General features: G+C 36.9%; 2 protein-coding genes across 3 annotated transcripts; both read right to left on the bottom strand.

Moving 5' to 3' along the window:
* On the bottom strand, positions 1–1773 carry LOC118034199 (protein MIZU-KUSSEI 1-like). Of its 2 annotated transcripts, XM_035039429.2 has the most exons (2): positions 678–1773; positions 1–596 (listed from the first exon to the last, which is right to left on the bottom strand). In XM_035039429.2, the coding sequence occupies exons 1-2, from the start codon at positions 889–891 to the stop codon at positions 199–201; spliced, it is 612 nt and encodes a 203-aa protein (XP_034895320.1). In that variant the 5' UTR covers positions 892–1773; the 3' UTR covers positions 1–198. The 2 variants fall into 2 exon arrangements, with proteins under 2 accessions (XP_034895320.1, XP_034895319.1); XM_035039428.2 differs by having other exon boundaries at positions 1–1772.
* A 10307-nt stretch (positions 1774–12080) lies between these two features.
* On the bottom strand, positions 12081–13501 carry LOC118034200 (uncharacterized). Its single transcript, XM_035039430.2, has one exon. The coding sequence runs from the start codon at positions 13399–13401 to the stop codon at positions 12322–12324; it is 1080 nt and encodes a 359-aa protein (XP_034895321.1). The 5' UTR covers positions 13402–13501; the 3' UTR covers positions 12081–12321.
* Positions 13502–13708: the final 207 nt, after the last annotated feature.

Below are 13708 nucleotides of genomic sequence, written 5' to 3'. Positions count from 1 at the left end.
TTCTTTTAGATTTCAACTCCATCAAACTCCATGCAACTATTAAGGAATTTACATGGGACTACTAGCTTCGAAACCACAACTCGTGTAATGATCTAGGCATAGAACAAGCAAAGAGATCAATAGAATACTTTTTGTGGTGCTTATGATTAGAAAAATTAAGTTCACAAACATAACGTAAATGTCACACACAAACAAATCCTAGCGAGCCCTTGCAAAGAAAATACTCAATTCTGGGCCTGCTGCACCATCAGGATTAATCATGTACAGAGCTTCAGAGTCTTTGGATCCAACCACTCTCTCAAATCTGGCTCTAATGTACGTCAATTCCCCGTCTGCTGATTCCTTCTCATTATTCGGGCAAGGAAGCACACCTGCGCCCATTGAAACACCTCTCAGAAGTTGCATGACATGAAGCTCATCATCAGACATTTGCTTCCTCCTTATACAGTACCCAACCTTTCTTCCATTACAATACACAGCCCAAACAAACTCCTCCAGTAGTTTCTTTTTATGAGTCTTGGTTTCGCTCTCAAGTGCGATCCTTACTATATCCGATGCCAGCTCTTTGTGAAATAGACTCGAGTGCATCGGTAGCTCTATAACAAACATAGGCACACAATGAGGATCTTCTTGTATGGCTAGACTAACTCTGCCTTTACGATAACCAAAAATGGTACCTGTTGTAGCATGATCCTTAAGTAAAGGTTTTCGAGGTCTGCCTAATAGTGCAACCATCTTGCAACCTGATGTTAACATGGGGAAGAGCTTGAACATCTTAAGAAGCCCACCGCTACTAGATTTTGATCGTTTCTCGCTTGCAGTATGCCGGAGCAAAGACAGTATGGCCTGGTTGTCCATTTGGAAGTAAGGGCTAGAATGTACCGGTGGCATCGTTGGGCTAAATACTGTAGTACGATGCTATAAAATTCAGGAAAAGTAAAGGGCGATGGCGTGTTTGAGGCTCTGAGCTATTGATCAATTACAAAGATACATATAAGGGGAGGTGTAGGGATTAAAAAGAAGAGTTAGGAAGGTGGTTGGTCGCTTTGGCTGGATTGTCCTTGGAATCCTTTTGAAGTGGGAAAGGGAAAAGAGAGACCCCCCAAGTTGGTTGTGAGAAGGAAAAATGAGTCCTAATGCTTTGATGTGACCAAGTTTAGTGATGAAAAAAAAGAGGGGGATTGAATGCGATAAGATAAGAGGATTCGGACCACATAATGTGGGGAAAGGGAGGGAAGAAAAAAAACTCGAAAGATGATAAAAGGGACTCTGGTAATGTTGGCACGGGCATGTGCCTCTCTGATCATTACATAGGGCATCGACATCACTTCTTTATGCTTTGCCAGACCCCCCCTCCCCTCCCTAGCTCTCACTAATTATTGAGGTGCAGCTCATCTTTCCTCAATTCATTTCGCCATGGAAATTCTGCTTTTGCTTGTGGGGCGACTCTTCCTTTGGCTCCCAATCTGCTATCCTTTTCCGTGTCAGACCACAGTCTTATAATTCGGTACAGGTATTCAGACAGCAGAGAAGTGAAAAACTGGCTCATGTGTTCGTGTTTTCCTGCCAAGTATTAAATACTAGGTAACGTTCTTGCTGTCTGCTTTTCAATTCATGGAGGTTCGAAAACTATAGCCTCTCATACCAGTCCGAATTACTTGCTTATTGTTTGGAAATCATCGCATAAATCCTGATACACCTAAATTTCTCTTACAAGACCCGGGCTTCGTTTAACATTCTGACGCGGCGTGATTAAAGATGTTCTTAGATTCCCTAAAATTATTTTTCATCTCAAATTATACAGTAAATGTACGAGCACATGTTTAGTTAACAGGAGTGTCCACAAGTACCAGTTAGTGTCCATGATGGGGGCCTTTGAAACGACTGGATAAAAAGGAAGGAGTGTTGTCGGCATCAACATTGGACACTATTAGCATTTCGACAAGTACTAACTATTGATTTGTGGGTGAAAACTGATTTGTGGCAGGAATCTCTTATGATCGATGTACATATGAACAGTTTCCTGTTGGGTTAAACTATTTCGTTTGTACCCACCACTGGTCAGTTTGAGAAATTTAAGAAAGGGCAGCTAAAGTTCTGTAATCATTCTGCTGGTAACTTGATAATATGCTGGACGGCCGAAGTCTTCGAAAGAATTTTAGGGTTGGTAATCTTTCTACGTATACAGCCGATTTCTACTTGAGCGTTGCATATATTGAACTGAAGTGCTTGTCCAAGCTTCGAACCTGTTATGTCCTGATATGAGAAGTATAATTTTTATGTTTTTTTTTTTTTAATTATTTTGAATGTGAATGGCTTGTGTTTTATTAGATTAAAAAGATATGTTTACAGAGGTTTTCCCAGCTTTTTTGCTAATAACTCCATATATGAGTTAATTTCATATGTTTTGAGTTAATTTCATTTTAATGAAAAACCAGGTTTGATTAATACAAAAATCTAATTAAAAACTTCAATTTTGTACAAAGACTATTGAGATTAAATAATTTATGTAAAACTATTTATATTATAACACTTTTTTATCAAATGTTTCTTGAATTGATTCCCCTTGAGCACATGCAGTGATTGGACAAAAGGTGTACATATTTCTGCAATCACACTTCGCGTGTAAGATCAACCAACAAAGTTGGTTTCCATATCTATAATAGAGAAAGGAAAGGGCAAATTCCATTGATGCAACATAAAGCTAAGATCACATCCCTAATCCAGTGATTGAGCCCAACGTTTCTGAGGACAGATCATTTATCAAGTTCACTTCAATACTATTAAAAACTAGGTAGCTGGTAACCTGAAAGGATGGATCTTGATAACCATGGCTTGGAAAAATCTTTTATGATGGATGCGTGTTTAATGTTGTAGTAATTTTTGGGATTGTGATTTAAAAAAAATAATTTAAAAAATATATAAATCATAACTTTTTCTTAACTAAGATTTTAAAAGAAAATTCTCAATAAGATTCATATGAAACTATTATATGTATTGATTAGATAAACAATAAAATCTAAATCGCAAAATATGGCATCATGGAAATAAACTTAGGCTTAGTCTAAGATTGTTTTTGAGATTAAAAACTAGTTCCATAGCAAACTTAAAGGATGGCTTGAAAAAAATATTTTATGATCAATTTCATAAATATTTAAATGCGTGTTTAGTATTATTGTACCTTTTATGATTGTAATTTGAAAAAATTAATTTAAAAAAATCTATAATTAAATTATAATTATTTAAACTAAGATCTCAAAAAGAATATCCAATGAAATTTACACATGTTGTTTAACTAAATGTTTTTAAATCTATAAGATAGACGTAGTCTAGGATTGTTTTTGTGCTGGCTTTAAGAGTCAATGACTTGAACATTGTATGACAAAATGCATTTTAGAGAGAGATCTTGGAGATGAATTAAAGAGATAATAAAATGATTCTACATTCTAAGCAGCGTTTGTCGTTGCCTCGTTGCCTTCCAATTATTGTGGCTGTGATAAGACATTGCGTGATTGATTTTCCATTTCTTATCTTCAGTAGTATGTGGCGTCGAACTGCTTTTGCGATTATAGCTTAATTCGAGAGCGAACTTGGCCCCTTCATGTAATCTTGTTGATTTTTAAGGTCATGATTGATGACCCAACGAGACAACTCGAAAATTCTTGTTTGTCTCATAATACAGGTGTAAGTGGTGATAAAATATTGCTTATCCGAAGTTCATTAATACTAATAATAATAAATAAAAAAAACCCTAATTAGTGCGTGCGTAATTCCAATCTACAGAAAGATAGGCTTAATTATACTTCGTTTACAAGACAGGGATTCTTCATTTAAAACTTCGGCCCCCACCCGGGGATCAGGGGAGAGTAGAAAAGGCGAAAGTGGTGATAAAATATTGCAAATAATTTCCGATGAAATGTTGTATCAACCCACCGGAAAACGAAAATTCACAAAAGAGATCCACTAATTGGCTATTGCTTTAGAAGCAGACTGTCTAATATAAAAATATAAAAAAAGCTGACTAAAAGGATGACCAATTTGCCAATTGGGTAGACAAGTTACGTGCTCTTCACCATCCATTAGATAAAAAGACGTGTTTTCTTTTCTATTTTATAAATAAAAAAATTTATTTAAATAAAAATTTTATTTTGTGTTTTCATGCCTATCTCTTAACATCGTTTTTCTCAACCTAATAATTTTTTTTATTCATCATCCCCATCTTTTTTTTTTTTTGTCATCAAATAAAAACCTAACATTGTATAATATATCCAACGAAACCTTGTATGCTCACCGTGATCTGGCATGGGCATGGAGGAATTAGGACCGCTATCTTCGATGATAAAATATCGATACCTCTTGACTTATAATATAAAATGCTGTGATACTGGCTCGCTTGAGATTCGAGAGTGGATACCGCACACCATAAATAAACGTCTTTTAAGGAAATTTCTGCACACTTTCTTTCGAGTTCATCATTGTTTATTGAAAGAGGTCCCATGCTGTACTTCATGGGAGAGTTATAATTTGTTCGAACAACACTATCCTCGAAAGGTAAGATTATGTTTTTCATGCTTGCCATTTGCCAGCAAAAAAGAAGCTCGCATATGTTGTAATACACCATACCGTCCCAAGTTTTTCTTTTCCTCTTCCCTTTTCATTTGTTTACTTATTTACTATTTCCATATCTCTTCTCTTCGCCACTTTGTTTTTCTTTTCCATTCGCTTGATTATTTATTTTCCTACATATCCAGCAAAGACACACCCGCCATTTTCTGTTCTTAATTTTACATAGCAATTATTTTTCTAGCACATTAATTAATTGCAGGTGTTTGTTCTCTTTAAGAGAAAAAATTAATAGTGACTTTCAAAATATTGATGGTAATTTGCGAACAAAAGGTGGATATCCATCTTTAAAGATTTTTTTTTTTTTTTTTTTTTGCCGAAGATAAAAATTTCGTTCAAGAGAAAGGCGTTTTCATCTAAATCTAAGCCAGTCAATATCTTGACTATGATGCTTTTGATATAATATCAGCATCATAATGTATCTCCAACACCAAGATGTAAGTTCCACCTCACCTATAATTAAAAATAAAATCAACATTGAAGAAATAGGTTAATTCCTTTTTTATTGTTTTCTATTTATTAATCACATAAATCCCTAAATAATATAGAATAAGCATCTTAAATCAGTCATATATAATAATACATGCAGTACATTACTAGCAATTTATTTTGCCTATAAAAACTCAATTTGTTTTTATAAATAAAATCCCAAAAATATTATAATACAAAAATAATAAAATTATATCTAATTTCATAAAAATATCAGATCAGATTTTATTATTTTATATAAATTTTCTTGTTATTGTTTTGTATTTGGTTTTCTTATTTGGAGAAAATTATCCATACAATTTATATTATTTTCTCTGATAATTTCATTGATTTGTAAGAAAAAATATTTATTAAAATAATTTCTACACATACTCACACTGTTTGTAAGTTCTATTTATAACAATTCATTCAAAAATCATATTATCGTACTAGAGATTAATGGGACTCTTAAGAAATATAGCTAGCTCTTCACATAATATACTGCACATACACATAAGGTATAAATATAATATTATAATAAATAACGATACTCCTTTTTTCTTCTTTTCTTCTTCTATTTTTCAAGGAATAGAACTGTCTTATAACAATATATGCTATAAAATATATATTTTTTCAATTTTTAACTATGATGGTAAATAACATAAGGATATGGAATGCAAAACTGTAGAGGCCGAGGGCTAAGTTGTTTTCCATTTGGGCCTTGCTTACAGTGACGGTAAAGGCATTTAACAATGGACTCTTCAACCCAATATTGCAATACTGTCTTGGATCTATAAAAACTTGAGAAGCCCTCTTCTTCGGCAATGAGTTTGGAACGGGGATCTATAAGGCGATGGTTCGATCGATTCATGATCTATTTCGATATTAAAATTTAGATTTAAGCAGTACTAAACCACTGCAGTGCTTTTGATTTCGTCATGTGATGATTGTACAGGATGCAGGAGTAGGTTTTGACGGGCTTCATCACTGATTCATAGCTTATATATCATTTGATTGCTGGAAGTAGTGGCGGTAATTATCAAATATCAATACAGCCACAGCAGAGGAAAGAAATAACCATCAGCAGCAGCACTGCACAGTTGACGTCTTCAGCAAGTAATTGCAGCAGTTAGAGTTAGTTCCAGAAGTTAGAAGTCAGTTATGACAGTTAGAATCAGTTATAACAGTTAGGAGATTCAGTTATATCAGTTAGAATATTCAATTCCTAATCTAGCCTATATAAGCAATGTAACAGTGAACAATTATAATTAATTCAAGAAGAAGAACACTGTCAAGTTCATCATTTTCTTCTTTCTGCAATTTTCTCTTCTTTCTGCTAAATTCAATATGGTATCAGAGCATATTTTTTGAAAGATTATCTCCGCAATCTTTATCTTTCTCATCTTCATCTATTCTCTTCATCAATTCTTTATCTTTCATAGAAATGGCAGAAACTATCACCCCTACATCAGACATGGATTCTTCCAACCCTTTCTTCTTGCATCATGGTGATAGCCCTGGAGCCACAATTGTTTCTAAACCACTCAATGGCGAGAATTACAACTCATGGAAAAGAGCAATGATGATGGCATTATCAGCCAAGAACAAGCTCAGTTTCGTTAATGGCACTTTGCCTAAACTATCCAATCTTTATGATGCTCAAGGTTTGGCATGGACTCGCTGCAATAATATGGTCCTTTCATGGCTGCTTAACTCTGTTTCAACAGAGATTGCAAACAGCATCATTTACATTGATGATGCATCTGAAATATGGAATGATCTTCAAGATCGATTTTCTCAACACAATGGGCCACGAATCTTTCAGCTCCAGAAATCAATCTCTTGCTTGTCACAAGAAAATAATTCGGTTAGTTCATACTTCACTGCTATGAAGGGATTATGGGATGAATTAGCAAATCATCAGCCAATCCCTACCTGCACTTGTGGAGCTTTGAAGACTATCCTGTCTTACCATCATCAGCAGCATGTCTACCAATTTCTAATGGGACTGAATGAGAGTTACTCACATGTTCGAGGCCAAATTCTGTTGATTGATCCTCTGCCCTCAATCAACAAAGTTTTCTCACTTGTAATCCAAGAGGAAAGGCAGCGTATGATTTCTTCAGCAAGCATTTCTTTTAATCAAAATACTACTGCCTTACTCACAAAAACAATGTCTTCAAATCGTTTTTCTGGAAATAGATCTTTCCATATTCGCAAGGATCGACCTATTTGTTCTCATTGTGGTGTTTCTGGTCACACTATGGAAAAATGCTATAGAATTCATGGTTTTCCACCTGGTTACAAGTTCAGTAAAGGAAAGAATGCATCTTCTAGTGTTCATCAAGTTTCTGGACCTCAGCTGCCTATTACTTATGAGCAGTGTCAGCAGCTTATTAACATGTTCAACCCAAGCATCTCTGAGCATGAATCATCTGTCAACCAAGCCTCCACATCCACAAGTAAAGAGTCAGTAATCCAAGGTGAAGGTATGACAAGTGCAGGTAATTTCTTTACAGATTCTATTATCAATTCAACACACTCTGTGTTTGCATCCTCCTTATCTTTACCTCAACATTCTTCACTCACATTTCCTGCCCAAACTCCTTGGATAATTGACACCGGTGCAACAAATCATATGATCTGTTCCACATCCTTCTTCACAAATATTACTTCTGTTGTTTCCAAATCCGTAAGACTTCCAAATGGTCAGTTTGCCTCAGTCACCCATATTGGTTCAATTAAAATCTCAGAACACTTTGTGCTAACTGATGTCCTTTGCATTCCTTCTTTCTCATTCAATCTCATATCTGTTAGCAAGTTGATCAAAACTCTTCAATGCTGTGTCATTTTCTTACCAAATTTCTGTTTTGTTCAGCACCTCACAAGCTGGAAAACGATTGGTGTGGGTAAAGAAGCTGAAGGCTTATACCATTTGCTGCAACATTCAGTTTCTGTTTTACCTCAGAATCCTTTTTCTACCAATTCTGCAAAATTCATGCCCAGTCACCCCATCACTGATTCAGTGTCTGCTAGTTTTTCTGTAAACTTTGTTAATACTGGATTATGGCATTACAGACTAGGAGATCCTGCAGAAGTTCCTTTGAAGTTACTTTCCCATGTAATTCCTCAAATTGTCAAAGAATCAAATAAAACTTGCAGCATCTGTCCATTAGCCAAACAACATCGTTTGCCTTTTCCTCATAGCACATCTACTTCCACACAGCCATTTGCTTTAATTCATTGTGACATTTGGGGTCCCTTTTCTACAAAATCTATCACTGGTTCATCATATTTTCTAACAATTGTTGATGATCATACACGGTTTACATGGATTCATCTTCTAGAAAATAAGTCTCAAACCAGAACTCACATTCAAGCTTTCTTTAATTTGGTTGAAACACAATTCAATACCAAAATCAAAGTCCTAAGATCAGATAATGAGGCTGAGTTCAACATGCATGATTTCTATGCCACAAAAGGGGTTATCCACCAACTTAGTTGTGTTGAAACACCTCAGCAGAATTCCATTGTTGAACGCAAACACCAGCACATCCTGAATGTAGCTCGATCCCTCCTTTTTCATTCACACTTACCTTTACAATTTTGAGGGGATTGCACACTCACTGCAGTGCATTTGATCAACCGACTTCCTTCTCCTTCACTACAAAATAAATCACCTTATGAAGTTCTGTTCAAGTCTTCTCCTTCATATTCTTATCTGCGGGTATTTGGCTGCCTTTGTTATGCTAATACCCTCCTTCGAAATAGACACAAATTTGACCCTAGAGCTAAGCCTTACATTCTTCTTGGTTATCCATATGGGATGAAAGGTTACAAGCTTTATGATTTAACTCTCAACACTGTACTTGTCTCCAGAGATGTGCTATTTCACGAAAACATATTTCCTTTTGCACTCAAACATCCCTTATCTGCAAATGATTCTGCTTTGCCTTTGCCAGTTCCCATGCATGAATCTACTATTTCTTTACTTGATCCCCTGCCTCTAAATTCTTCATCTCCTAGTCCAACTAACCAACATTCCACAACAGAACCTTGTATATCATCCACTTTGGATATAATTCCTTCAGAACCATCTATACCTCAGCCTAACAGAAAATCTTCTAGGGTAAAACAGACACCTGGATATTTGCATGACTATCATTGTCATCTTGCAACCTCCACTTCGGTTCCCACACCTTCGTCCACAGCTTCAGGTATTCCTTACTCACTTTCTTCAGTTCTTTCATATGATCATCTTTCCCCTTCTCAAAAACAATTTAGTCTTTCTGTCTCTGCACTTGTTGAACCAACATCTTATGTCCAAGCTGTCAAACATAAGGAATGGCGTGAGGCTATGAATACTGAGATTCAAGCACTTGAGCTTAATAAAACATGGACTGTTGTTGACCTTCCTGCTTCAACACATGTCATTGGATGCAAATGGGTATATAAAGTCAAGTTGAAATCTGATGGGACTTTGGAGAGGTATAAAGCCAGGTTAGTTGCCAAGGGGTATAACCAATGTGAGGGCTTGGACTACTATGAAACTTTCTCTCCTGTGGCTAAGCTCACCACTGTGCGCACTCTTTTAGCAGTAGCAGCAGTAAAACAATGGCATCTTCATCAATTGGATGTAAATAATGCCTTCCTTCATGGTCAATTAAATGAGGAAGTCTACATGTCCTTACCTCCTGGATTCGCCAGCAAGGGGGAGTCGAAAGTATGCAAACTTCACAAGTCAATTTATGGCTTAAAGCAAGCTTCTAGGCAATGGTTTGCTAAATTCTCCACTGCTCTACTTACATTTGGATTCATCCAGTCTAAAGCTGACTACACTCTATTTACCAGAACTCTGGATGGATCATTCATTGCATTATTGGTTTATGTTGATGACATAGTGGTGGCTAGTGATAATTCTGCAGAGGTTTCCAAGTTTATTCAGTTGCTTAATGACAAATTTCAGCTCAAAGATCTTGGCCAGCTAAAATACTTTCTTGGTTTGGAAATAGCCCGTAGTGAACTTGGTATCTCTGTTTGTCAAAGAAAGTATGCATTGGAAGTACTTGAAGACTCGGGTCTGTTGGCTTCCAAGCCAGTCCACATTCCCATGGACCCTAATGTCAAGTTTTCTAAAGATTCTGGCCAACTCTTAGAAGATCCTACTGCTTATAGACGTCTTGTTGGGCGCTTGCTTTACCTCACCATCAGCAGACCTGACATTTCATTTGCTGTTCAAATGTTAAGTCAGTTTATGGCTCAACCACGTGCTCCTCATTTAGCTGCAGCTCATCGAGTTTTACGTTACATTAAAGCTTCTCCTGCACAAGGTTTATTCTTTCCAGTCCTCTCCAGCCTGCAAATAAAAGCTTTTTGTGATTCAGATTGGGCAGGGTGTGTGGATTCTAGACGGTCAGTGACAGGGTACTGTGTTTTCCTTGATCATTCTTTAATTTCTTGGAAATCAAAGAAACAATCCACTGTGTCAAGGTCTTCTGCAGAGGCAGAGTACAGAGCCATGGCCTCTACCTGTTGTGAAGTTGTCTGGCTTCGATATCTTCTTCAGGATCTCCAGGTTCCTCCACAAACTGCTCTTCTCTACTGTGACAGTCAAGCTGCTCTCCATATTGCTGCTAATCCTGTGTATCACGAACGAACCAAGCATATAGACATTGATTGTCATGTGGTTCGCGAGAAGATTCAGTCAGGTGTTCTGCGTACTTTCCATGTTTCTTTCACAAATCAAATCGCAGATATTTTTACTAAGGCTCTTGGCATCTCTCTTTTCCTTCCTCTGGTGTCCAAGATGAGCCTTCATAACATCTATTCCCCTTGATTCTTCATGTCTCATCTCGAGGGGGAGTATCAAATATCAATACAGCCACAGCAGAGGAAAGAAATAACCATCAGCAGCAGCACTGCACAGTTGACGTCTTCAGCAAGTAATTGCAGCAGTTAGAGTTAGTTCCAGAAGTTAGAAGTCAGTTATGACAGTTAGAATCAGTTATAACAGTTAGGAGATTCAGTTATATCAGTTAGAATATTCAATTCCTAATCTAGCCTATATAAGCAATGTAACAGTGAACAATTATAATTAATTCAAGAAGAAGAACACTGTCAAGTTCATCATTTTCTTCTTTCTGCAATTTTCTCTTCTTTCTGCTAAATTCAATAGTAATCACTCGTGGCTTCCAAAGAGCATGTCGCCAGAGTGCTGCTCCAACAGTGGAATTGCCAGGATAGGTACACAATGCATATCCTAAGCGCCTTTCACTTGAATATGTTAAAACTTGGATTTATTCATGTTGTTGGAGTCAAACCATATTAGCTTTCTTACAACCAACTTAACTAGGAGCGTGTCTCCATGGAGTGGTAGAGCGGGTTTAATAATTATATCAATAAAATATCAATTGTGATTAGAAGTCTTCCCACTTCTAGAAGTTGACAATGTCTATTTGGTTACCCTCACCGGCTGTATATTTATTTTCCTTCGTGGAGAATTAAATTAATGTGTGATGAAATCAACGTCTAGAAGGTCATCTGGTGGTTTCTTTCAAAAGCTTCCATGCATGACAAGAGGTTTATAATTCAAAAAATAGAGGGACAACTGTCTTGTTGTAACATTTTGACCTTGTGGAATGTTGAAATGGTAATCAAAAGTTGCTAAAACAGCATAATATAATCAAGAATCGTTTCTCTGAATAATTTATTTGATAACCATATACATCAGAGACCACTGTCTCTAATCTGATCCATCTATTTCCTTGACATTCTTGTTATCATCGAGTTGTTAAGACTAATTAATTAATTGAGAAAATTGGGGGGGGGGGGGATGCAAGGATCCTCTGTTTGGTTAAACCATGTGTAGGTAAACATTTTCATTCCTTCGCATAGTTTTCCGAAAAACTTATGCTTCGTGCGGCAATGGGTGGTGAAAATTCGTCTCCAAGTTCAATGATGCTAAGAATTAAAGAAATTGACACTGAAAAGATAAGAGATATGGGATTTCGATTCTCTATGGTTCCAATATTTACCATGCTTTTACAATTGAAATGGATTGAAAGAAAAACAAAGAATTGATGTATAGCACTATGAACTAAGAAGATATCAACGAAAGAAAGATCAGAATTCAGCAGGAACTTTCCTTGTGAAAATCCTACTCTTTTAGGAACAATTTAGTTTATTGACAAAAAGGGAATATTGCACTCCTGGTGAAGAAATAAGTTTTGATTAACGCGTAAGATTTCCAAAGCCATTGGCAAGAGCATGAGCAGCTGGATTGAAAGCCAATCTCCCAAAAAAGCCTTGTTTGTAGGGCAAGAAAGTTTTCTTCTTCATGTTCTCCGATACAGCTTTATTCACCGTGTAATGTAACTCATGTGCTGACACTGGTACTTTCCTCTTTGAAGACACCGAACCTGAACTGTCTGTGGACCGGAAACTCGGATCTTTGCCATCTTCATGTTTTTTGAATAAACCTGAGTACTTTCTGAGATAATCCTTATCATGCGCATGTCCTTCAGATGCACTTCTAAATAAGAAAAAATCTCTCAGCCTCCACTTCTTTGAAGAACTCTTTGAAGAAGAAGAATTAGATGGTACTGAAGCTTTTGGATTGGGTGCTGATTGGTTGGTGAATTTCTGTAGCTGTTTATCTTGTTCCCATGGATATTCAGATACTCTATATGGAGACAGAGATCTTGATGCTCTACGGCTTGAACTGGATGTTAACCCTGAACCTCTCTCCCTCTCCCTCCCTCTTTCATTTTTATCCGTTCTCTTGCGAGTGTTTTCAACTGCAGTTGCAAATGGATCTGAATCTTTCTTTTTTCTCGGCGAAAAAGCTTCACGTATCATCTTTTTCCCTTTATGTATTGGAGATCTTGGTGAGGAGAGTGGGCTTCTCTGGGTTGAATCATCGACTTGCAATCTAGGAGGAAGCTTCAGGGGCCGGATTTTGCCTCCATCAAAAAGTTCATCTGCTGAGAGTGACTTGTTTTCTAATTCGGCAATGAAATCAAAAGCAAAATCATCTTCACCATTAGTGTTGAAGTTTGCCCGTGGTGATTTAGGTGTGCCAGGCCTGTCTTCCCAATGAAAAGGAACCCCAGTTCCTTCTTCATTGCTATCAATCAAGCTGTCGAAATAACTATAAAAATCGGCAGCTCGTGAAGGACTTGTTGGGGCGCTCAAGGTGCAATCCCCAAACCGTCTCGGTGTAGATGGAGCACTCAAGAATGGCAAAGGTCGAGCCTCGTTGAAGTCGAAATCCATGCCCGGAGCAGGTATTGCAACTTCTAGTTTTAACATGTTTTCTTTCTATACTTGCTTTCGAGTTTTCGAAGGATTTGTTTAAGAAAGATAGATCAGACAGGTTGGTGTTTGCTAAGGAAGTAATAAATATAAGGAAGAGGGGGAGAGGGAATAGGAAGGACGAGGGAAGGGAGGGAGGGTCGGAGAATGTTGACTTTATGAAGTCATAAAAAATAGGAGCCGCCTTTTGATACTTTTCCCATTTCGTGTCAGTTTCCTGCTCTCCATTATTGAATATGATTTTCGATTTCATTGTCATTTTCACACGGGGGATATAAAGGGGGGGGCTATTTTGTTATTAGTT

The sequence above is a fragment of the Populus alba genome, chromosome 14 (genome assembly GCF_005239225.2).
Source record: "Populus alba chromosome 14, ASM523922v2, whole genome shotgun sequence".
Classification (NCBI taxonomy): domain Eukaryota; kingdom Viridiplantae; phylum Streptophyta; class Magnoliopsida; order Malpighiales; family Salicaceae; genus Populus; species Populus alba.
The sequence above is the reverse complement of the archived record's forward strand: the minus strand, read 5'-3'. Positions and strand labels throughout refer to the sequence as shown.